Source organism: Schistocerca gregaria, chromosome 3 (assembly GCF_023897955.1).
Source record: "Schistocerca gregaria isolate iqSchGreg1 chromosome 3, iqSchGreg1.2, whole genome shotgun sequence".
Classification (NCBI taxonomy): Eukaryota; Metazoa; Arthropoda; class Insecta; order Orthoptera; family Acrididae; genus Schistocerca; species Schistocerca gregaria.
In genome coordinates, this window is record NC_064922.1 from 467,077,165 (window position 1) to 467,104,303 (window position 27,139).

At 42.3% G+C, this 27,139-nt stretch overlaps 1 protein-coding gene across 1 annotated transcript in view; it reads left to right on the forward strand.

Annotated features, from left to right (window-relative positions):
* The window catches only part of LOC126355430 (uncharacterized), a 1,825,973-nt gene that overhangs the window by 1,542,991 nt on the left and 255,843 nt on the right, over nt 1–27,139 (forward strand). The window contains exon 10 of the mRNA XM_050005738.1: nt 19,427–19,532. Coding sequence (XP_049861695.1) covers nt 19,427–19,532 — 106 coding nt within the window. The remainder of the gene's footprint in view (nt 1–19,426; nt 19,533–27,139) is intronic.

A 27,139-nucleotide genomic window follows, 5' to 3' on the forward strand; every position in this document is an offset into this window, starting at 1 on the left:
ATTTACTGTCTAATGGTAAATTAGAAGTCTACTACTCCACCTCGTTAACTATGCGAAACGTTAGAGTTGACACCAGGCGCGCAGCTGCTTACCGCTCAGAGACAAAGTCCCGCGATACCACACAACACGAAATTTTCTAAGTCGTTTCACTTCCTAGCTGCCGCTTTCGCGTCTGCATCCGAATTGTTCCTGTTGAGGCTCTAGCCGAACTGTACCCTCTGGTGTCTACACCAGAACTGTCCTCCACCCATCTCCGACCGCTATTAACGCGCGCTGAACGTCTTCACTCAACTAACTAGCGCAGTTCCTCTTCCTAAAGCCGTCTATCTGACTGGTACAACTTATTATACATTATTTTACATTTCAACATTTTTAAATAATCTAAGTTTGACCACTTTCACGACGGCCGCCGTGGACATGCGGTTCTAGGCGCATAGGTCTGGAACCGCGTGGCCGCTACGGTCTTAGGTTCGAATCCTACCTCGGGCATGGATGTGTGTGATACCCTTAGGTTGGTTAGGTTTAAGTAGTTCTAAGTTCTAGGGGACTGATGACCTCAGATGTTAAGTCCCATAGTGCTCAGAGCCATTTGAACCATTTGAACCACTTTCACGTTCTAAATAAAATAACAATAATATCCATTAAATAAAAAAACGTTGAATTCTTTTACATAGAACCCATACAATCTCCTTCTTAATTTTGAATGTCACGGCCAGTAGCTTTCCACCAATGTGTTTTCTAATAGATACAGAGAGAACAAAAGTAAGTATTATGTACTAAACATTACAACAAATATTCAATTACCTAATGATTCAATAAGGTGTCATGTTGTCATCGTTCATTGTGTTTTGTGTGGAGGAAATGATGATCTGAAGCTTAACTGAAAATACTGATAAATTAAATTTACTATACCTTTTAAACAAACAAAGTTACACAGTTGATATTTACAACGTTTGTCATTTTAATGATGCGCTTCTATATGAAATGTCGATCGATAAGATAGACCAAAGCGTTCAGATTTTAGCATTCTGGTTTTTGTTACCAAACTTGTTAATTTTACTTTAACAGTAAATCCTAAATTATTATAAATATGATCAATATTCAAGTTTTATTCGGATCACCATGACAATTTTATGGAGGATGGTAGATTAAAATTACCGTGGCTTGATTCCCTGAATTACTACAGAATTAATTAATTTCCATAAATGTTTCCCTTTATGGCCTATCTTAGGTCCGCCATATTTAACACTGCTATGTCTCCTCGGCCACAAATGGCTGCTACTGGGTTTCCCTATGATGTAGGTTCTCGTCTGTCTCACTCGCACACTATAGCGCTTAGGCCTCAATAGACAATAGAGGCCTGTGAGTTTCCCCATCTCGTGAATATGCGCCCTTTGGGGCATCCAGTCCTGGACGACAGTGTTCGTTTCACAATTCCTGAAGGTCGACTCTTTCGGCTATATACTTACGTGGAACAGAAACGCTCATTAACTCACACATTCTAAGCAAATAATACCAGATTTATGAATATCTGACATGATCGCTCAGCACAGGACGCGATTTATAATTTTGTGTGAGAAACACCTGCATCCATTCATGCTTGATGCTCCGAGCCAAAACTCTGCTGCAGTGGTATGAAGAGCATGTTGATTCCTCGGGGATAAGTAAATCAATGCTATGTCATCTTTTAAATGATGCAATGTAGAAACGACGACAATTTCGTCCAGAGGGACTCAGGCCATGCAACAGCTACGTTGCGCTCTGGGAAATAAGTTATACGGGCATGTCTGCAGAAACACATTATTTCGGTGTTTCAGTATTTCTTACGACTTTATAATATTGTAGTAGCCTTTCAACCCCCATAGCAACATTTATTTACTTATTACTGTTATACATTTAGATCAATTATCTGAAAACTAAAGCAGACAGTTACTTTTATTGCTCGTCCTAACTGTTAATCTGTAAGTTAATTTGATTACTGTTTTCAAGGGAATAAGTCTCCAGCAACTTCATCTATGATTAACTAACGTACTAACTTAAATTTATCAATTTACTAACTGCTTACTATCTACTACCTAATATCTTAATCTTTCCTTAAGTTCACTTCACTTTGTTTCATGACAGATGGCACTATTTTCATGTACTCGCGAACGAGCAAAGGAATAGAGCGTACCTGCATACCACTTCAAAGAATTTATTACATTAATGGCACTATACCCTTGGTGTTAGCACTGATACATTCATCAATCCGTCAGCTCAATTAAATCCCGTATGCGCTGATCTATTGCTACCATATTTCTTATGATTCCGCGGCAAAAGGACGCAAAGGGTTTCTTCATCTTGTATTGTGGTTCAACATACTGTAACTTTCAACGCTACCACAAATAAAAGTCTACGGCTGTTAGGTGCTAAGATCGTGGAAAACAATAAACTGGTCGACCTCTCGCTGTCTACCTGCAAACCTGCAACGGAATACGTGATTTAGAAGTAGACAAATATTAATGCTGAAATAAGGAGCTGCAACGCGTACTTTGAAGAACCAGTAAATAAAGTGAAAGAAACTTTGTCGGCGGGAATAAAGGTTCGAGGAAATAGTTATAAATGCCACGTTCGCAATTGACATAACCACTCTGGTCGAATGAAGGGATACGAAGAAGCTCTGTTCAAATGAATGAACAAGGAACTCAACACGAAAAATGGCTTGAGAATTAACAGAAGAAAGACGAAGATGAGTAACAGTAGAAAGAAAATGACTTGCTTAACATTAAAAATGGGAGGGACACAGCAGCGGGAAGAGTGAAACATTTCTAGTGTAGGAAACAAGACTGCGCAGGCTGTCCGGGATAAGGACGATATTAGTGGCAGATTCGCATCAGCGAAGACAGCTTTATTCAATAAAAGACCCCTCATAACTTCAGATAGTGATATAGAACTGAAGAAGAGTTTATTGTAAGTGTAAGTTCGACGCAAAGCATTGTATCAAAGTGAAAAGTAGACCATCAGACACACTGTGAAGAAGAGACTATGAGCTCTTTGAAATGCAGTCCTGTCGAGGAAGGTTGAGAATTAGGTGGACAGATGAAGTAAGAGCAAAACCCGCCAGGGTAGCCGAGTGCGCTGCTTCCTGGACTGGGGTGGACGCGCTGGCCCCGGATCTAATCCGCCCGACGGATTAACGACGAGGGCCGGTGTGCTGGCCAGCCTGGATATGCTTTTTAGGCGGTTTTTCACATCCCACTATGTGAATACCGGGCTCGTCCCCACGTTCCGCCTCAGTTTCATGTCTCGCAGACATTTGCAACACGTCCGCAATATTTCACGATTTACATTAGACGCAGACGGTTGGGGTACACTGATTCCGTCCTGGGGGAGGCGGGAGGTCAGTACGGGGTGGCGGCAGGAAGGTCATCCGCCCATCCCTAACTCTAACATTGGCAGTTCCGTTGTAACCACAACGACCCTGCGATCGCTTCGAGACTATGGCGTAAGGGATAGATAGAATGAAGTAAGAGGAACAATAGACCCATGCTACTGCATAGAGGAATAGTTACCTGGACGTTGGAAGGAGCAGTAAAGAGAAAAAAACAGAGACTGACTAACACTAGAACACGCAAAGCAGATTATACTGAGGTGACAAAAGTCATGGGGTACCTCCTAATATCGTTTCGGACCTCCTTTTGCCCAGTGTAGTACAGCAGCTCAATGTAGCATGGGCTCAACAAATGTTGTAAATCTGCAGAAACATTAAGCGATGCTGCCTCCATAGCCTTCCATAATTGCGAAAATGTTGTTGGTGAAGGATTTTGAACAGGAAATGACTTCTCAATTAAAATGTTGGATGGGATTCATATTGGGGGCCAAATCATTCGCCAGAACTGTCTAGAATGGTCTTCAAATCAGTCGTGAACAATTCCAGCCCGGTGACATAGCGCGTTGTCATCCATAAAAATAATTGTTTGAGAACATGAAGTGAATGAATGGTTGCTGCACTCGGATGTTAAGTGAAGGGCGTCGGGCACAGCGTCGTCCATGGTCAGAAGCAAAGTAAGAAATTTGATTTTCCAGGCACATTCTTGACCCAGTGGATCTAGGAAGATTGAATCTAATAACCGGTTCCGAAACGAAATGTCCCATACGTCTACGGTAGCTCCAGCTACCACTTCACGTTCCAAGTCTGTTAAATCCCATCGTGCGGCCACAATCACATCGGAAACGTTTCTCATCAATCATCTGAGTACAAATGACAGCTCCACCAATGCACTGCTCTTTTATATCTTGTTGTTGTTGTTGTTGTGGTCTTCAGTCCTGAGACTGGTTTGATGCAGCTCTCCATGCTACTCTATTCTGTGGAAGCTTCTTCATCTCCCAGTACCTACTGCAACCTACATCCTTCTCAATCTGCTTGGTGTATTCATCTCTTGGTCTCCCTCTACGATTTTTACCCTCCACGCTGCCCTCCAATACTAAATTGGTGATCCCTTGATGTCTCAGAACATGTGTTACCAACCACTCCCTTCTTCTGGTCAAGTTGTGCCACAAACTTCACTTCTCCCCAATCCTATTCAACACTTCCTCATTAGTTATTTGATCTACCCATCTAATCTTCAACATTCTTCTGTAGCACCACATTTCGTAAACTTCTATTCTCTTCTTGGTCAAACTTGTTATCGTCCATGTTTCACTTCCATACATGGCTACACTCCATACAAATACTTTCAGAAACGACTTCCTGACACTTAAATCTATACTCGATGTTAACAAATTTCTCTTCTTCAGAAACGCTTTCCTTGCCATTGCCAGTCTACATTTTATATCCTCTCTACTTCGACCATCATCAGTTATTTTGCTCCCCAAATAGAAAAACCCCTTTACTACTTTGTCTCATTTCCTAATCTAATTCCCTCAGCATCACCCGACTTAATTTGACTACATTCCATAATTTCGTTTTCCTTTTGTTGATTTTCATATTATATCCTCCTTTCAAGATACTGTACATTCCATTCAACTGCTCCTCTAAGTCCTTTGCTGTCTCTGACAGAATTACAATGTCATCTGCGAACCTCAAGTTTTTATTTCTTCTCCATGGATTTTAATACCTACTCCGAATTTTTCTTTTGTTTCCTTTACTGCTTGCTCAATATACAGATTTAACAACATCGGGGAGAGGCTACAACTCTGTCTCACTCCCTTCCCAACCACTGCTCCCCTTTCATGTCCCTCGACTCTTATAACTGCCATCTGGTTTCTGTACAAATTGTAAATAACATTTTGCTCCCTGTATTTTACCCTTGCCACCTTTAGAATTTGAAAGAGTGTATTCCAGTCAACATAGTCAAAAGCTTTCTCTAAGTCTACAAATGCTAGACATGTAGGTTTGCCTTTCCTTAATCTTTCTTCTAAGATAAGTCGTAAGGTCAGTATTGCCTCACGTGTTCCAGTATTTCTACGGAATCCCAACTGATCTGCCCCTAGTTCGGCTTCTACTAGTTTTTCCATTCATCTGTAAAGAATTCGCGTTAGTATTTTGCAGCTGTGGCTTATTAAACTAATTGTTCGGTAATTTTCACATCTGTCAACACCTCCTTTCTTTTGGGTTGGAATTATTATATTCTTCTTGAAGTCTGAGGGTATTTCGCCTGTTTCATACATCTTGCTCACCAGATGGTAGAGTTTTGTCAGAACTGGCTCATCCTCTTCCATTTCCATAATATTGTCCTCAAGTACATTTCCCTTGTATAGACCCTCTACATACTCCTTCCACCTTTCTGATTTCCCTTCTTTGCTTAGAACTGAGTTTCCATCTGAGCTCTTGATGTTCATACAAGTGGTTTTCTTATCTCCAAAGGTCTCTTTAATTTTCCTGTAGGCAGTATCTATCTTACCCCTAGTGAGATAAGCCTCTACATCCTTACATTTGTCCTCTAGCCATCCCTGCTTAGCCATTTTGCACATCCTGTCGGTCTCATTTTTGAGACGTTTGTATTCCTTTTTGCCTGTTTCATTTACTACATTTTTATATTTTCTCCTTTCATCAATTAAATTCAATATTTCTTCTGTTACCCAAGGATTTCTGCTAGCCCTCGTCTTTTTACCTACTCGATCCTCTGCTGCCTTCACTACTTCATCCCTCAAAGCTACCCATTCTTCTTCTACAGCATTTCTTCCCCAATTCCTGTCAATTGTTCCCTTATGATCTCCCTGAAACTCTGTACAACCTCTGGTTCTTTCAGTTTATCCAGGTCCCATCTCCTTAAATTCCCACCTTTTTGCAGTTTCATCAGTTTTACGAGGTGCATTCAAGGATTTTTTTTTCTCCGGACTGGAAAGAGTTAGAAACATGTGCATTGTTTTAAAACGAGGCCGCGTTCATTGTCAATATGTCCCAGAGATGGCAGCACCGTATGGCAGATGGAATATTACCACCAGCGACGAGAATGAGAACTGTTTTAAATACTTAAAATGGCGACGTTTTCATTACTTGAACAGCGTGCAATCATTCGTTTTCTGAATTTGCGTGGTGTGAAACCAATTGAAATTCATCGACATTTGAAGGAGACATGTAATGATGGAGTTATGGATGTGTCGAAAGTGCGTTCGTGGGAGCAACAGTTTAATGAAGACAGAACATCATGTGACAACAATCCGAAACAACCTCGTGCTGGCACAAGCCGGTCTGACGACATGATCGACAAAGTGGAGAGAATGGTTTTGGGGGATTGCCGAATGACTGTTGAACAGATCGCCTCCACAGTTGGCAATTCTGTGGGTTCTGTGCACACAATCCAGCATGACGACCTGAAAATGCGAAAAGTGTCATCCAGGTGGGTGCCACGAATGCTAACGGACGACCACATGGCTGCCCGTGTGGCATGTTGCCAAGCAATGTTGACACGCAATGACAGCACGAATGGGACTTTCTTTTCGTCGGTTGTGACAATCCAGAAACAAAGCGCCAGTCACCTCAATGGAAGCACACAGATTCACCGCCACCCAAAAAATTTTGAGTAAGCACCAGTGCTGAAAAACTGATGGTGTCCATGTTGTGGGACAGCAAGGGCTTAATCCTTACGCATTGCGTTCCAAAGGGCACTACGGTAACAGGTGCATCCTACGAAAATGTTTTGAAGAACAAATTCCTTCCTGCACTGTAACAAAAACGTCCGGGAAGAGCTGCGCGTGTGCTGTTTCACCAAGACAACGCACCCGCACATCGAGCTAACGTTACGCAACAGTTTCTTCATGATAACAACTTTGAAGTGATTCCTCATGCTCCCTACTCACCTAACCTGGCTCCTAGTGACTTTTGGCTTTTTCCAACAATGAAAGACATTCTCCGAGGCCGCACATTCACCAGACGTGCTGCTCTTGCCTCAGCGATTTTCCAGTGGTCAAAACCGACTCCTAAAGAAGCCTTCGCCACTGCCATGGAATCATGGCGTCAGCGTTGTGAAAAATGTGTACGTCTGCAGGGTGATTACTTAGAGAAGTAACGCCATTTTCATCGATTTCGGGTGAGTAGTTAATTAGAAAAAAAAAATCGGAGGCCTTAGAACTTGAATACACCTCGTAATCTACAGTTCATAATCAATAGATTGTGGTCAGAGTCCACATCTGCCCCTGGATATGTCCCACAGTTTAAAACCTGGTTCCTAAATCTCTGTCTTACCATTATATAATCTATCTGATACCTTTTAGTATCTCTAGGCTCCTTCCATGTATACAACCTTCTTTCATGATTCTTAAACCAAGTGTTAGCTATGATTAAGTTGAACTCTGTGCAAAATTCTACCAGGCGGCTTCCTCTCTCATTTCTTAGCCCCAATCCATATTCACCTACTACGTTTCCTTCTCTCCCTTTTCCCACACTCGAATTCCAGTCACCCATGACTATTAAATTTTCGTCTCCCTTCACTATCTGAATAATTTATTTTATTTCATGATACATTTCTTCAATTTCTTCGTCATCTGCAGAGCTAGTTGGCATATAAACTCGTACTACTGTAGTAGGTGTGGTTTTCGTATCTATCTTGGCAACTATAGTACGTCACTATGCTGTTTGTAGTAGCTTACCCGCATTCCTATTTTCCTATTCATTATTAAAGCTACTCCTGCATTACCCCTATTTGATTTTGTGTTTATAACCCATATTCACCTGACCAAAAGTCTTGTTCCTCCTGCCACCGAACTTCACTAATGCCCACTATATCTAACTTTAACCTATCCATTTCCCTTTTTAAATTTTCTAACCTACCTGCCCGATTAAGGGAACTGACATACCACGCTCCGATCTGTAGAACGCCAGTTATCTTTCTCCTGATAACGACATCCTCTTGAGTAGTCCCCGCCCAGAGATCCGAATGGGGGACTATTTTACCTCCAGAGTATTTTACCCAAGAGGACGCCATCATCATTTAATCATACAGTAAAGCTGCATGCCCTCGGGAAAAATTACGCCGTAGTTTCCCCTTGCTTTTTGCCGTTCGCAGTACCAGCACAGCAAGGCCGTTTTGGTTGTTGTTACAAGGCAAAATCAGTCAATCATACAGACTGTTGCCCCTGAAACTACTGAAAAGGCTGCTGCCCCTCTTCAGGAACCACACATTTGTCTGGCCTCTCAACAGATACCCCTCCGTTGTACCTACTGTACGGCTATCTGTATTACTGAGGCACGCAAGCCTTCCCACCAACGGCGAAGTCTTGGTTCATGTGTGTGTGTGAGGGGGGGTGGGGTTATACCTTATATACGCGATACTAACGCCATGTGCATATCAGCACATTGCTATCCCATGACTTTTCTCACCTCACTGTATAGAGGTCGTCAAATGTAATAGAGAACTTTAAAGATAAGTAAAAGATAGGAGATGATGGGGAGCGTGGGACTGATCAAAATATTGATTTATTTTTATTTTTTATGAGACTGATCGTAACTTCTCTTTTGCGCGCTGAGGAAAACCTCTCAGATAGTAAGTCCACATCGCATAGCCGTAGCTATTATGTTTAGCCACACCAGCTTGTAGATTAATGATTTGCAACCTCACCTTACAAAGGTTATAAGGAAACTACTTAGTAAGCAGATGCGTTTGATCACTGCGGTGATTTGCCGACCTTGATCTCTAACACATTCCTTAGATGTTTACGGACATATACCAAACACTTCTTACGGTCACCAGTACTTGATTATGGAACCTCCACATCAGTGACCTGGTTCAGCAACAAACCTTGCTGCCGACGTAAGACCTGTCTCTCCACTGAGTTGCTCCGCAAAAATTTTCAAATAAAAGCACACAGTAAATAAAGATAACCACCCTTTCATCTCCGTCTCTATTCAGAGGCGTACATGTTGATGATGGGCACACAGAAGGTCCCCTTAAGTCTTCCTTAGCGAAGTCCTCGGCGCCTGGAACAGCTGTTGAATTATTCACGCCAACTGTGCGCAAGCTACTACCCCCCACTCCCGTGTGTGAGCAGCTGGCTGCAGCTTGTCATACCAGCTTAGCACTAAAATGGCGATCTGTGCCTCTAAAGCCGCTTGTCACTCCAAGTGGCAGGCACTGTCCCTGGAGGAAATTGCCATGGTACATTTACGGGGTGCTCACAGAATACCGAGAGGTGATCCCAACAGTTTTGAAAAGCATGGCTTGTACCGCTGGTGTCCACAAAACACGTTACGATTGTTTCCTGTACAATTTAAAAGATTTTCCTCTCCAGAGACGGCAAATCGAGATGTCAGTCGGAGATCCTGACACAAATAAGGCGTCAGCTAGGTTGACAACAGCCAAGCGCCGTAGACTTTATACCACTGGACTTATCGTACATTCACCAGGAGCGGGAACTGTATTCCCTTCCGGAAGTCCTGATTTAGGTTCCTCGTGGATGACTTTAGCAAAATCAAGAGCAACTCCCAACATCGGCGGGTACGACGACCCTAATACCGCGTCTCCAGTGGTCTCGGTCTCAGTGAGAATTAAATAAAAACGATATTTTTTTCTTCTCGTGACGCATCAAGGCACAAGCTGCTGCTGACATGGTAAAAATGAACCAAGTATGTAACAACATTTTTTCGTTGCTCCTTCAGTTGATAACCTTACATGTAGCCCAAGTCAACCGTCTAAAAATTACCCCAAGAAAATACATTCACTTCGACAGTCGAAACGCACATTCTCGGAAATAAATACGTATAATTTTTCATAATATATTTTACCAAGTAACCGCAAGAGAAAAGGACAGCTGAGAAATGAGTAACAACAATAAGGATCACCAAGAAATGGAAGAAAGTATTACTTTAAAATTTGTACCGTTTAAACATTAAATTATATAGCAATTTCTTTACGGTACAACATTTTACAACAGCTTTCACAGAGTAGCCGCCGCGTCCGACATTAGAAACTTGTTCCTATCTCAGATAAAAATTATTATATGGGGTGATTCAAAAAGAAAAAAGAAGCTTCAGGTGCCTATTACAATTTTGAAAGTTAAAAACTCACTGGACATTGTACTGGACAGAGGAAGTTTTATGTGCGTACTGCCACTACACCACACACTCAACATGAGCACATGTTTGAAGAAGTTGAAGTTCCTGGCCTCCCCGTCTTGTAAACATCCGAGGGCCCCGTGTTGAACTTCCGATACTTTCGTCAGACAAGCGTGGCCGCCCAGTGCTCTTTCCTTTGCATATACAACCAGCTCCCCAGGTTTTTGTATGCCAGTCATAAAACTACTTGCGCTGAGGCGGCTTCACGCTGAATCGACTGCGGAAAGCGCGTTGCACTTGAACAATGGACTAACTTCACGCAAATTCTGACAGAAAACTCTTGTGGAGTAGTCTTCATTTTGCTACAAACAAACAACAGCGCAGCTGTGTCAGAACTTAGAGCCTTCCTCTCTCAAATGGCTCTGAGGTCATCAGTCGCCTAGAACTTAGAACTAATTAAGCCTAACTAACCTAAGGACATCACACACATCCATGCCCGAGGCAGGATTCGAACCTGCGACCGTAGCGGTCCCTCGGTTCCAGACTGTAGCGCCTAGAACCGCACGGCCACTCCGGCCAGCCTTCCTCTATCCAGTGACATGTGCGAAGTGTTTCCATCTTTTATAGTTTTTTGTAATAAACTAAAAGCTATTCTTTCTTTTTGAATCACAAGCTACAGAGGAGACCACACTCTACTACTATCTAAAATGCACGTGAAAACAATTATAATAAATGTCGTGAAAGAGCAATTGGAACCTGTTACTTTCAAACATAAAGGAAAAATTTACACATAAGCACGTCGCTAAAATACAGTGATATATTTTGGGTAATGTAATTTGCAAACCAAGTAGTGGTGCTAGAACAAATCTTAAAACAGACGGCCCTCATTCGATAAAAATTCAACACTTGACTGTGGTTTGCATAACTAAGGACTTTTACCAATCCTTGGCCGAAATACTAGAGGTAAACAAAAGCTTCTGAGAGTGATTTCAGAAACACCTAGAGGAAAACGCTAGCCAAAAACTCTCTCTTTAGAAGAAATTACTCTGTAAAACAATTTTAAAAAGTTAGAGCTATTTAGCTAAAACAAAGGTGCCTGATCACATATAATTTTAATAACACGGCACCAGTTGCCACCGAAACGTGTAAGAAAAAATGCTTAACAATTGTCAGCCAACGTTAACTACTGAAGAGACCTGTGAACAGTCAGACAATACACGATACAAGTCGCGGTATACCACTTAACGCTAAAATTCACAAACATCAAAAATGTATCAAAAATGTTAATCAGCAGCTTACAGTAATACCAGAAGTTGACAAGTGATTACGTACATTGCGGCGTACTAAACTATAAGACCGTTTATTGCTTTGCGTTCTTCCTTCTTCTCATACTGTAAAAATCCACAAGCATTACGGCCAAGTCCAGCCAAGTTCGCAAATGACAGTTACTGTACTTGTTCCGGCTGTAGACGTGTAGATCTTCCAGGCAACACAGTGAACGGCTCATAATCGTGACGGAAAACTAGTTGGTACACCAAGGGTAGAACTTTTACAGCAATGTTCGGTTTTGACTGGAGACGTAATTTGTGTCTCCAATGCCGGGTATTTTGTGTGTATGTGTGTGTGTATGTGTGTGTGTGTGTGTGTGTGTGTGTGTGTGTGTGTGTGCGTTTTTCACGTCTTCCCCTAAACCACTGGACCGATATCAATGAAACTTGGTACAAATATCTATTACCTCTGGAAATAATCGCTGTCAGAATAAAAACTACCTATCTATCTTAGTTTAGGAAATAAACAATGAGATGTGTGAAAAACTGCTACATTATTTATCTCGTTTAAATTTATTACTTCTGTGCTACTAATTCTATTCGCAACAAAGTTCTCACGCTGTCCCACAAGACTCACTATCACCTTCCTTCGCTGGAGGTGACTAGACCATGAGTCGTTCCTCGTATGGTGCTTAATAGCTCATAGCTCGCCTCCGTTGCCCCCTAGCGAGACGTTCGCGAAAGCACTGCCTAGAGACGAGGCCTCCGTATCTTTGGATGTGGACCGCGGACTGGCTCAGTATGCACGTGCCATTTAAAATACAAACTATTGTTCATGGCGTATAAGGAGCCAAAGAAACTGGTTCACCTGCCCAACATCGAGTAGGGCCCACATGATCAAGCAGAAGTGCCGGAACACGACGTGACATGGACTCGACTAATGTCTGAAGTAGTTCTGGAAGGAAGTAACACAACGGATCCTGCAGTCTCTTCATAAAGCCGTAAGAGTATGAGGGGGTTGAGATCTCTTCCAGACAGCACGTTGCAGGGCATCCCAGATATGCTCAATAATGTCCGTGTCTGGGGAGTTTGGTGGCCAAGTAGAATGAATGAAGGTCGTTCCTGGAGCCACTCATTTGCAACTCTGGACGTGTGAGGTGTCGCATTGTCCTACTGGAATTTCCCAATGCACAATGAACATGATTGGATGCAGGTGATCAGACAGGATGCTTACGTACGTGTCACTCATGTCCGAGTAGGATCTAGACGTATCAGGGGCCATATGTCACTCCAAATGCACACGCCCCACACCATTACAGAGCCTCCACCAGGCCCCTGCTGACATGGATTCATTAGGTTACCTCCATATCCCTACATGCCCTTCCACTCGATGCAATTTGAAACGAGACTTCTCCGAACAGGAAACATTTTTTCAGTCATCAGCAGTCCAATGTCGGTATTGACCTTCCCTGGCTAGGAGTAAAGCTTTGTGTCGTGCAGTCATCAAGGCAACACAAGTGGGCCTTCGGCTCCGAAAACCCATATCGATATTATTTCGTTGAATGGTTGGAACGCTGATGCATGTTGATGACCCAGCATTGAAATCAGCAGAAATTTGCGGAAGGGTTGCACTTCTGTCCCTTTGAATGATTCTCTTCAGCCGTCGTTGGTCCCGTTCTTCAAGGATCTACACACCTGGAAATGGAAAAAAGAACACAATGACACCGGTGTGTCAGACCCACCATACTTGCTCCGGACACTGCAATGATCACACGCACGGCACAGCGGACACACCAGGAACCGCGGTGTTGGCCGTCGAATGGCGGTAGCTGTGCAGCATTTGTGCACCGCCGCCGTCAGTGTCAGCCAGTTTGCCGTGGCATACGGAGCTCCATCGCAGTCTTTAACACTGGTAGCATGCCGCGACAACGTGAACGTGAACCGTATGTGCAGTTGACGGACTTGAACGAGGGCGTTTAGTGGGCACGCGGGAGGCCGGGTGGACGTACCGCCGAATCGCTCAACACGTGGGGCGTGAGGTCTCCACAGTACATCGATGTTGTCGCCAGTGGTCGGCGGAAGGTGCACGTGCCCGTCGACCTGGGACCGGACCGCAGCGACGCACGGATGCACGCCAAGACCGCAGGATCCTACGCAGTGCCGTAGGGGACCGCACCGCCACTTCCCAGCAAATTAGGGACACTGTTGCTCCTGGGGTATCGGCGAGGACCATTCGCAACCGTCTCCATGTAGCTGGGCTACGGTCCCGCACACCGTTAGGCCGTCTTCCGCTCACGCCCCAAGATCGTGCAGCCCGCCTCCAGTGGTGTCGCGACAGGCGTGAATGGAGGGACGAATGGAGACGTGTCGTCTTCAGCGATGAGAGTCGCTTCTGCCTTGGTGCCAATGATGGTCGTATGCGTGTTTGGCGCCGTGCAGGTGAGCGCCACAATCAGGACTGCATACGACCGAGGCACACAGGGCCAACACCCGGAATCATGGTGTGGGGAGCGATCTCCTACACTGGCGTACACCTCTGGTGATCGTCGAGGGCACACTGAATAGTGCACGGTACATCCAAACCGTCATCGAACCCATCGTTCTACCATTCCTAGACCGGCAAGGGAACTTGCTGTTCCAACAGGACAATGCACGTCCGCATGTATCCCGTGCCACCCAACGTGCTCTAGAAGGTGTAAGTCAACTACCCTGGCCAGCAAGATCTCCGGATCTGTTCCCCATTCAGCATGTTGGGGACTATATGAAGCGTCGTCTCACGCGGTCTGCACGTCCAGCACGAACGCTGGTCCAACTGAGGCGGCAGGTGGAAATGGCATGGCAAGCCGTTCCACAGGACTACATCCAGCATCTCTACGATCGTCTCCATGGGAGAATAGCAGCCTGCATTGCTGCGAAAGGTAGATATACACTGTACTAGTGCCGATATTGTGCATGCTCTGTTGCCTCTGTCTATGTGCCTGTGGTACTGTCAGTGTGATCATGTGATGTATCTGACCCCAGGAATGTGTCAATAAAGTTTCTCCTTCCTGGGACAATGAATTCACGGTGTTCTTATTTCAATTTCCAGGAGTATATTTACGGCCATAGCGATGACGGAGTTTTGATGTTTGACCGGATTCCTGGAATTCACGGTACACTCGTGAAATGGCCTTACGGGAAAATCCCCAGTTCTTCGCTACCTCGGAGATGCTGTGTCCCATCGCTCGTGCGCCGACTAGAACACCACGTTCAAACTCGATTAAATCTTCATAACTGCCATTGTAGCAGCATGCGTCCGGGGCAACGCTTCTTTGGACTTATAAAATGTTTCCAAGTGAAACGTCGCTTGCATCAGCCGAGATCGCTGAGCCCGCATCGAGAACCAGGGGCTCAACGAGGCAACAGTATAAAAGGCCTTTCAACACTGACTGCTGCGTCAGTAGTGGTCGGGTTGCTGCACAGACAACTCCACTGAACGGAGCCAATAAGACGCCAAGCTACAGAAAGAGAAGAAGACGTCCTGCATCTACCACATAACAGCTGCGCGAGACACTTGTGTTATACAGGCGTTGCCGACCGCAATGCCTTATTCTACTTGTTTACATATCTCTCCAATTGAATACGTATGTCTATACCAGTTTCTTTGACGCTTCGGTGTATATATATAATAAGAGAGATATTGATAATAACAGTAAGAACTATCTAAGACTTATTTTGTGCAGTCAGGAAACAGAACTTCAGTATTCCACAGCGATTCGAATTCCCCGGACAGCAAGAGTATCGTCATGGGTAACAGATCAGAGACACGCGGCTCCCATAGTCTAGGCGCATTTTGCTCCTGCGCGAGAAGCTGCTGCTGCCACCAGAAGCATGACATGTCGAGAGGACCACTGACCAGAGACTACCTGTAAATACCACGGACCGGCAGCTGCCACTCAGTTTCTCATTAATCTTTCAAGTTCTTACTCGGATCGATGTTTAGACGATTTAGAGTCTCTTTAGAGTCTTCTTGAACTGGTGTTCATAGAGCTTCTGAGGAGCACAATGGGGCCTTCTACCTGTGCTCACCCCACTGTACAACGTATAGCGAGGAAGTCCGTTGTTTCTCACCCACTGGACATGCTCAATCCATCTGAATTGGTAATCAATAACGGTAGCTTCTATACTGTACATTTTTGCCTTCTCAGGAACAGTCTGATACGAAGTCATTATATTTGATGTTCATGATGCACCTAAGCTTCTATTGGTTGAAGCATTCTAGTTTATTAAGATCACTACTATGTAGCGTCCAAGTTTGGCAATCAAAGAGTAAGATAGGAACGACAACTACTCGATGCTTCATCCGTTTCGTGCTTAGCATCAGATCTTCATTCAGGAAAATGACCAATAGCAATCCTGTTCCCCATGTCGTTTTCCGATGATGAATCAGTTGATAATACAGTTCCTACTACTTTTCAATAGCAGATTTGAAAGAAATTAGTGATAAGCTACAAGTACTCAAACCTAACCTGAAAGTTTTCCTTGTGGAACACTTGGAAAACTCCTGCGCTGTACAGGAGTCTCTTGCAGTTGCTTATAATTTTTGTCTGTAACTTATTAACCATTCGTATGCCCTCTCGCAATTTTTAAATGTTTTATAAATAATTTAATTCTTCCGTTACATAAATTTGCTAATCAGAATTACGTAGCTATGAACTGACTTACTCCATGAACAATAGCTCTTATTAGCCAAGTATTTCTTGCAGCTTCACTCGTATACAGTATGTTTACTGGATGGATTTCACTATCTCATTATCTTTATTTCCAGCATACCTTTTAAATAAATTTAATTTAGTTACTTAGTCATCATGTTCTGAGTGACCACGCTAGCCAGAGCTACTGGCCGTGGAGCAAGTCAGTACACAGTTACTGAGTTCAGATTAGAAAACTCTTTTCACGGAAGAATCAAAAAGCTAATAAAACATTTAAAAATTATGATAGTGTATAGAAATGATTAATACATGACAGAAAAGTTCTGTACAGCTTGACAAACTCCTTTACAGGGCAGGAGTGTACCAAGTGTACCACAGGGAAATCTTTTAATTTAGGTTGGAATACTTGTAGTTTGCAACTAACTTCTTTCAAAATGCTATTGAATATGTAGTCTGCTGACTAGTTGATACCTTTCCTACAATGCTTAAGGTATTGTTATCCAACTACATAATGTAAATCCGTCTAGTGTACACTGAATTAATGTTATATTTGTGATAAAAGAGTTGATGTGGTGAACTGCAAACCCCATGACTATGTTGCTTGTTACCCTGAAAACGTCAAACAATGTTGTTCCTAATGGATACGTATCTTTCATGATCATACGAAACTATACTTGATAATGTTGGCAAAGCCGCTGAGTAAGTGCAGTCGAGTCGCTGAATGAATTTGATCTTCAGCTCTTATATGTAATATGGTAAGACTAATTCAATTACATTGTTGCTTCCGTGACGGTATTATTTTCGTAAACAGATGCTGCATTCGCCTGAATCTCGTGTAGAGATAATGAAAATAAGGTAATAGGTTAGTGCATACGGAAAGTCATTAGACATTGGGACATGTAAACATCCAGCTGTTACTCTCCCTCTTTACGCGATTGGAGTAATCCAGAGCAGCTGTATTCTTCTAATTGCTTCTGTGCTTAGGTTATTAATTACTGGGCTCCATGCTCTGAGAATAGTAGGGAAATATACAACGCAATCTCTAAAACGTGAACGGTGGTAAACTAATTTATTAATTGCAATCCTAACAACTACGTGGTGTTCGACGTTATAATTCTATGACATAATTCTATGAAGCTGAGGCTGATTGTACGCTATCGATCTACATCAAGTCCATTACTTCAGACTTATTGGCAATCACCATAGGATTCAAGTTTTCGTTTTTACATTCGAGTATATCACTAACATCTATGGCAAGTCGAACCACCTCTTAACCGCAGCGACTAATGTTTTTTGTGGCAAATAATTTCCCAGAACCAGTTCCACCAAGCATTTCTACGAGAACTGTGCTTAGCTTACTGTTGACACTTTAATTAAAAAGCTTACTGTTTGACAACTTTTAAAAATCTCTTTTCAAGAAATGAGATATATCAGTCGAAGCGGACAACTAGTCATTTCAGATAAACAGCTTCACCTAAAAGACGACTTTAATTAAAACAATTACAACACTGAGAATCTTCATAATACGTCAAACTGGCAAAATCATATTTCAGATTTCTACTTCACAAATGAGATACGATCATTTGGCACATTACGGGAATATTTTCTTTAGTTTTGTTTTGGCATTTTTGTAGCTATTTTTGCTTTTGCTTGTTCTTTGCCCTTCGCTTCGCATATAGTCAGTCTAACTCACTTTGAAACTACATAGAAATTAAATTCATTAAAAACATTTTATAACTATGATGTGCTTGCTTGACGCCATAACAATGTCGTCACAAGCCGCTAACAAGCTGCCTCATTTGCAGACAGGCATCGAGAGAAAAACATTGGCAGGGAGGGTAACACATGATATGTGACACTGTACTTATGGCCGCGCTGGGTAGCCGTGTGGTTGGAGGTGTCTTGCTACGGTTCGCGTGGCTCCCCGCGACGGAGGTTCGAATCCTCCATCGGGCATGGGTATGTGTGTTGTCCTTAGCGTTTGTTAGATAAAGTAGTGTGTAAGCATTGGGACCGATGACCTCAGCAGTTTGGTCCCATAGGAATTTACGATAAATTTCCAAAAAAGAAAAAAAAACTGAACTTACCTTTCAATTTATTTTATAATGAAAAAATCGTTGGCATGTATTTTTATTTATGCTGTAAGTTAAATCAATAAACAGATGTTCAGTAAGCAACACCATCGGTTCGGACATCAAACGAACCTGTGCTCCTGTAACTCTGGACAAAACATCGTCAGTGTATGTATCCACGAGATTTATGGATTTTAATTCCAGTAAATAATCATAGGCAGATTTCACTTCATCATGGGTCTGTACAAAATACAACAGTCAAATATCTTTTTACAACCAGAATAATACGGAGAAAGAGCTTGGACCTAAAATTGTTTTTCACTCCTTTACATGTCGATATGCGGTGGGGATCCTTACCAGATAGTTTACGCGAAACATATCGAAAACGTTGGAAGAATGGCAACTAGTTTTTCATTATCATGAAGTACACGAGACAGTGTCACGCATATGATACGTTAGTATGGTCGACAACAACTGAATCAAAGACGATTGTCTTTGCGCCGGCATGTTTTCACGGAATTAAAATCAGTCACATGGCGAAACGTTATGTTGTCTTTCACCTCTTTCGAGCGAATTATCATAGTGATTGGAAAAAAAACCAGAGCTTGCATTCGCATGTATTTGCGACATGTGGAAGGGTAGGGAAATAAGTCTGAAGGTTGTAATATAAACCATCTTCCTAACACGTAAGTGTAGAGAGCAATATAATCAAGTAGAGGCAGATGTAGCCGTTGAAACAGAACTTTATTTGTCCCAACAACCAATGTCCTTCGCTGCTAGATCGAGTTTTCGCCTTATCCCCACAGCCGCGCAATTAAGGCTGTTTCTGAGCGTAGGGCGCTAGATGGCATAATGGTACTGGGGCTGCAGCGTGGCGCAGCTATCCGCAACTCGCCGTGTTCCAGACATGCCCACTTGTTGCAGACTCTTCGCCGTCGCCGCTGTCGCCGGACGCCACAGCGCAGGCGCCGGCCGGGCTCTCGCTGGGGGTGGAGGAAGACCGCCGCACCAGGCGCCGAGGCTCACAACTGTGAGTAGCAGCCAACCACACACCGTATTTTCTCTGTAGCCTGTGTTTCCAAGTAAAAGAACCTACAACTCCGTCAAATCATAGTCTCGCCAATCGTAAAAATGAACAGGAAGCAGACATCTGTAACTTCGAGGAAGAAAAGGGGACTATTGTAGCTGATATTCTATTATCAAATACCGTAAGTCATCAGATCAAACTAAAAGATCATATGGAATGTATGTAATATATTTATTTCCATAGACTTTTATATCTAAGACTTGCGAACACAGGTTTTTTCCGACAATGCACAGTAGTGGAAATCAGTATAAAGGCAGGGCTCCACGAAAATAACAACACGTTATCTGAAGTATACACGTATAAAATTTACTATGAAAGTAGGAGATACTTGTAAGACATAAACAATCAGAATGTAGTTACAAAGTTTCTTTCGTAACACTAGTAACAAAATGGGGAGTTTCCATTTCCTACATGGCAAGTGGTCTAAAGGCACTCGCTGTGCTGTTGTGTTATTGCATTTTTAGCACTTTGTTGAACCTCCGTTCTTCAGGATTATCAAATATTCGCCTTGGACCTCCCACCATGAACCATAGATCTTGCCGTTGGTGGGGAGGCTTGCGTGCCTCAGCGATATAGATAGCCGTACCGTAGGTACAACCACAACGGAGGGGTATCTGTTGAGAGGCCAGACAAACGTATGGTTCCTGAAGAGGGGCAGCAGCCATTTCAGTAGTTGCAGGGGAAACAGTCTGGATGATTGACTGATCTAGCCTTGTAACACTAACCAAAACGGCCTTTCTGTGTTGGTACTGCGAGCGGCTGAAAGCAACAGGAAACCACGGCCGTAATTTTTCCCGAGGGCATGCAGCTCTACTGTATGGATAAATAATGATGGCGTCAACTTGGGTAAAATATTCCGGAGGTAAAATAGTCCCCCATTCGAATCTCCGGGCTGGGACTACTCAGGAGGCCGTCGTTATCAGGAGAAGAAAATTGGCGTTCTACGGATCGGAGCGTGGAATGTCAGATCCCTTAATCGGGCAGGTAGCTTAGAAAATTTAAAAAGGGAAATGGATACGTTAAAGTTAGATACAGTGGGAATTGGTGAATTTCGGTGGCAGGAGGAACAAGACTTTTGGTCAGGTGAATACAGGGTTATAAATACAAAATCAAATAGGGGTAATGCAGGAGTAGGTTTAAAAATGAATAAAAAAAATAGGAGTACGGGTAAGCTGCTACAAACAGCATAGTGAACGAATTACTGTGGCAAAGATAAACACGAAGGCCACGCCTATTACAGTAGTACAATTTTATATGACAACTAGCCCTGCAGATGACGAAGTAATTGATGAAATGTATCATCATAAAGATAAAAGAAATTATTCAGGTAGTGAAGGGAGACGAAAATTTAATAGTCATGGGTGACTGGAATTGGAGAGTAGGAAAAGGAAGAGAAGGAAACGTAGTAGGTGAATATGGACTGGGGCTAAGAAATGGAAGAGGAAGCCGCCTGGTAGAATTTTGCACAGAGCATAACTTAATCATAGCTAACACTTGGTTTAAGAATCATGAAAGAAAGTTGTATACATGGAAGAAACCTGGAGATACAGCAAGGTTTCAGATACATTATATAATGGCAAGACAGACATTTAGGAACCAGGTTTTAAATTGTAAGACATTTCCAGGGGCAGATGTGGAATCTGACCAAAATCTACTGGTTATGAACTGCAGATTAAAACTGAAGAAACTGCAAAAAGGTGGGAATTTAAGGAGATGGGACCTGGATAAACTGAAAGAACCAGAGGTTGTACAGAGTTTCAGGGAGAGCATAAGGGAACAATTGACAAGAATGGGGAAAGAAATACAGTAGAAGAAGAATGGGTAGCTTTGAGGGAGGAAGTGGTGAAGGCAGCAGAGGATCAAGTGGGTAAAAATACAAGGGCTAGTAAAAATCCTTGGTTGACAGAAGAAATATTGAATTTAATTGATGAAAGAAGAAAATATAAAAATGCAGTAAGTGAAGCAGGCAAAAAGGAATACAAACGTCTCAAAAATGAGATCGACAGGAGGTGCAAAATGGCTAAGCAGGGATGATTAGAGTTCTAATGTAATTATGTAGAGTCTTATCTCACTAGGGGTAAAATAGATACTGCCTATAGGAAAATTAAGGAGACCTTTGGAGAAAAGAAAACCACTTGTATTAATATCAAAAGCTCAGATGGTAATCCAGTTCTAAGCAAAGAAGGGAAAGCAGAAAGGTGGATGTATTATATAGAGGGTCTATTCAAGGGCGATTTACTTGAGGGCAATGTTATAGAAATGGAAGAGGACGTAGATGAAGATGAAATGGGAGATATGATACTGCGTGAAGAGTTTGATAGAGCACTGAAAGACCTAAGTCGAAACAAGGCCCCGGGAGTAGACAACATTCCATTAGAACTACTGACAGCCTTGGGAGAGTCAGTTCTGACAAAACTCTACCATCTGAATGCAAGATGTATGAGACAGGCGTAATACATTCAGACTTCAAGAAGAATATAATTATTCCAATCGAAGAGATAGAAGGCGTTGACAGATGTGAAAATTACCGAACAATCAGTTTAATAAGTCACGGCTGGAAAATACTAACGCGAATTCTTTACAGACCAATGGACAAACTGGTAGAAGCTGACCTTGGGGAAGATCAGTTTGGATTCCGTAGAAACATGGGAACACGTGAGGCATTGCTGACTCTACGACTTATTTTACAAGCTAAATTAAGAAAAGGAAAACCTACGTTTCTAGCATTTTTAGACTTAGAGAAAGCTTTTGACAATGTTGACTGGAATACTCTCTTTCAAGTTCTGAAGGTGGTAGGGATAAAATACAGAGAGCGAAAGGGTATTTGCAATTTGTACAGAAAGCAGATGGCAGTTATAAGGGTCGAGAAACATGAAAGGGAAGCAGTGGTTGGGAAGAGATTGAGACATCGTTGTAGCCTCTCACCGATGTTATTCAATCTGTATATTGAGCAAGCAGTAAAGGAAACAAAAGAAAAATTTGGAGTAGGTATTTAAATCCATGAAGAAAAAATAAAAACTTTAAGGTTCGCCGATGACATTGTAATTCTGTCGGAGACAGCAAAGGACTTGGAAGAGCAGTTGAACGGAATGGACAGTGTCTTGAAAGGAGGATATAAGATGAACATCAACAAAAGCAAAACGAGGATAATGGAATGTAGTCAAATTGAATCAGGTGATGCTGAAGGAATTAGATTAGGAAATGAGACACATAAAGTAGTGAAGGAGATTTGCTATTTGGGGAGCAAATTAACTGATGATTGTTGAAGTGGAGAGGATATAAAATGTAGACTGTCAATGGAAAGGAAAGTGTTTGTGGAGAAGAGAAATTTGTTAACATCCAGCATAAATTTAAGTGTCAGGAAGTCGTTTCTAAAAGGTTTTGTATGGAGTGTGGCCTTGTATGGAAGTGAAACATGGACGATAAATAGTTTGGACAAGAAGAGAATAGAAGCTTTCGAAATGTGGTGCTGCAGAAGAATGCTGAAGATTAGATGGGTAGAACACATAACTAATGAGGAGGTACTGAATAGCATTGGGGAGAAGAGGAGTTTGTGGCACAACTTGAATAGAAGAAGGGATCAGTTGGTAGGATATGTTCTGAGGAATCAAGGGATCACCAATTTAGTATTGGAGGGCAACGTGGAGGGTATAAATCGTAGAGGGAGACCAAGAGATGAATACACTAAACAGATTCAGAAGGATGTCGGCAGCAGTAGGTACTGGGAGATGAAGAAGCTTGCACGGATAGAGTAGCATGGAGGGCTGCATCAAACCAGTCTCAGGACTGAAGACCACAATAACAATAATAACATTCTCCTTGGCATTGATTTTGGTAGGGTTTGTAATTATGGAATGAAACTGCCGCCTACTCTTCTCATCTCTCTGTTTCAGCCCTCATATGCCCTCAAATTGCCTTCCACTGCGTTAAACACAACTTGCAACTATTTGACAACTTCAAATCCAGCCTCCGTGCAGTCCAGGGTGTGACATCGGTATGTTTATCTTAAAATCAAGTTTTGGTTCGCACAGACCATAAACGGATGCATTGCCTTGTTGAAACATTAGACATTCGTCCCCTAGGTCCTCACGGATTCTAATCAATTCTGTTTCTAACATCATGGTGTACATAGAGTTGATTCTAGTGTTCAGCCAAGCAATGCGTGATTTACCTTTAGTACGGAAGGCTGACCATATCATAACATTTTCACCACCAAAATTTCTCCTCCTTACCTGATGCTCTCTTCTCACGTCATACCAATAATATTCAAATCCATCCTGTCCATGTAAATTAAACTTCTCCTCATTACTGAAGATCACTCTATTCCCTTCTGAAGTCCATGACGTATGTTTTTCAGCGAACTCCAATCTAGCATATTTGTGTTTCAGTGTGAATCTTGGTTTCTGCAGTCGTTCTAGAATGTAACGTGTTTGTGATGTGACAAACATTGTCGCACACGTTGGCATTTACTCACAACTGTTAGTCAACAACAAGTTTAGAAGAATAACTGTTTATGGCCCTTGCTTTGCGCAAGAGTAACCCTTCCAATGCGTCAAATAATTTTCTACTTTGCCCATATTTTCCGTTCTGCCCACATCGTACGCCGAATCTAACGAAGTTATCAATCACTATGCTTAACAATTAGAGAGTCCCATTTTTTTTGTATATACCGACTTTTGCTTTCTCATCACACAATAACTGTTTTCCGCGTGGCATTGTTACAGTCACATAACTAATGAGGAGATACTAAATAGCATTGGGGAGAAGAGGAGGTTGTGGCACAACTTGAATAGAAGAAGGGATCAGTTGGTAGGATATGTTCTGAGGAATCAAGGGATCACCAATTTAGTATTGGAGGGCAGCGTGGAGGGTATAAATCGTAGAGGGAGACCAAGAGATGAATACACTAAACAGATTCAGAAGGATGTCGGCAGCAGTAGGTACTGGGAGATGAAGAAGCTTGCACGGATAGAGTAGCATGGAGGGCTGCATCAAACCAGTCTCAGGACTGAAGACCACAATAACAATAACAACATTCTCCTTGGCATTGATTTTGGTAGGGTTTGTAATTATGGAATGAAACTGCCGCCTACTCTTCTCATCTCTCTGTTTCAGCCCTCATATGGCCTCAAATTGCCTTCCACTGCGTTAAACACAACTTGCAACTATTAGACAACTTCAAATCCAGCCTACGTGCAGTCCAGGGTGTGACATCGGTATGTTTATCTTAAAATCAAGTTTTGGTTCTCACAGACCATAAACGGATGCATTGCCTTGTTGAAACATTAGACATTCGTCCCCTAGGTCCTCACTGATTCTAATCAATTCTGTTTCTAACATCATGGTGTACATAGAGTTGATTCTAGTGTTCAGCCAAGCAATGCGTGATTTACCTTTAGTACGGAAGGCTGACCATATCATAACATTTTCACCACCAAAATTTCTCATCCTTACCTGATGCTCTCTTCTCACGTCATACCAATAATATTCAAATCCATCCTGTCCATGTAAATTAAACTTCTCCTCGTCACTGAAGATCACTCTATCCCCTTCTGAAGTCCATGATGTATGTTTTTCAGCAAACTCCAATCTAGCATATTTGTGTTTCAGTGTGAATCTTGGTTTCTGCAGTCGTTCTAGAATGTAACGTGTTTGTGATGTGACAAACATTGTCGCACACGTTGGCATTTACTCACAACTGTTAGTCAACAACAAGTTTAGAAGAATAACTGTTTATGGCCCTTGCTTTGCGCAAGAGTAACCCTTCCAAAGCGTCAAATAATTTTCTACTTTGCCCATATTTTCCGTTCTGCCCACATCGTACGCCGAATCTAACGAAGTTATCAATCACTATGCTTAACAATTAGAGAGTCCTATTTTCTTGTATATACCGACTTTTGCTTTCTCATCACACAATAACTGTTTTCCGCGTGGCATTGTTACAGTCACGGTTTTTGTACACAAATTCACTGGTTAGTAATGTTGTCTGTTTCTTTCTGCTGTAAGGCTTCGTACGCACACACTAACACCACACAGAGCCGACTGCCTTTACACCGCGTTCCACCCTCCACAACCTAAATCGTTGATGTCTTATTATATACTGCACTACTGACATCCAATGCGATACCATTTGACTGCATTTTTCAGTATACTGGATTTCATACTACTGCATATACGTTTTGCACAACTATTCCAGTCAACAATATTAATTTTCCTGCAAATATCCACGCCTTTATGCTCATTTCCATAACTGTATATGGGAAATGCACCATCAGAGGGACGGGCATCAATGGGAAAGGTGGTTTACCCTGTCACAGATGACTTAATGAAATGGATTCAATGAATTATATTGATTGAAATGAAATGAATGGACCTATGAATATGAACTAAATTAAGATTCAATGTAATGAGCCTGAAGTGACCCGGGGATGAAGAGCCACTGCTGTGCAGGATTGCGTTGGGGTGTTCAGGCCATTGGCAGTATCAGAGGAACAAAAATTTTATTGAGTTTTGTGCTACTATACAGATGGCACAGCGATGTAGTGGCTACTCCCGCTTGACTTATATGTAGGAAATGATGAAGCCAACACAACACCCAGTCCCCAGGAGGAGAAAACCTCCAATCCGTCTTGGAATCGAACCCGGGACCCTTCCGTTAGTAAACTGCACCACTAATCGCGAAGCTACCCATTGGAATTGTGTCCTGCTCTCGGACATGAAGCAGTCTTGTCTGAGCCAAGGAGTGCTTACGCCCAAGAGCCCACTCAATGGCGCATGCCCCAGTAACAGTAATGTCAATACCTAAAACACTAGAAGAAAAAATTACTTTTCGCGCCTATTATTAAAGCTTTCAGTGGCCCAGAAAGGAGTTCCATAAACACCAACAACAGTTTTTGATCATTTATCCAGTAATTTAAAATGTCGACAGATGGCAAAGCAAGTTATAAATAGAAACTAAAATCATTTCTACTGGACAACTCCCAGTCCACTGATAACATTTTATTTAAAAAGTGATAACCTGTTAAAAATACTAGCTTTTAAGCGTAGCTGTATGAGTAGGATTGAAACTTAATATTTTCATTAATGTTGAGTGTAGTTATGTATACATATATTGTAAACTGACATGCTGCACAACATTACGATAAAAAAGTATTCAAATGATCAATGGAATATATAACTAAGTAACAATCTAACATTATCTCATGCAATCTCCGGTTCTTCGGACAGAGACTCTCTTCCAATAGCCCTTTGTCATTCAAACTTGTTTGACCACATCGGAACCATAACACACCCTAACTACTGTCACCTGAAGTGTGGAAATCACAATCGTTGTAGATGCCAAAGTTGACATTTGTCAGGAGAACCAAAAAGCAATGTATAGCATTTTGTGCACAACTTATTCGTGTCCGAAAAACTGAAAAAATTGCCACTGAATTTCGCTGCTCCCCTTGTCACTGCGAAAAAAAGTGACACAAATTGAAAAACAAATTATTTATTAAGAAATACTGGCTCTACTCCATTATTTGCTGTGTAGTAAAGCAACCAGTAAT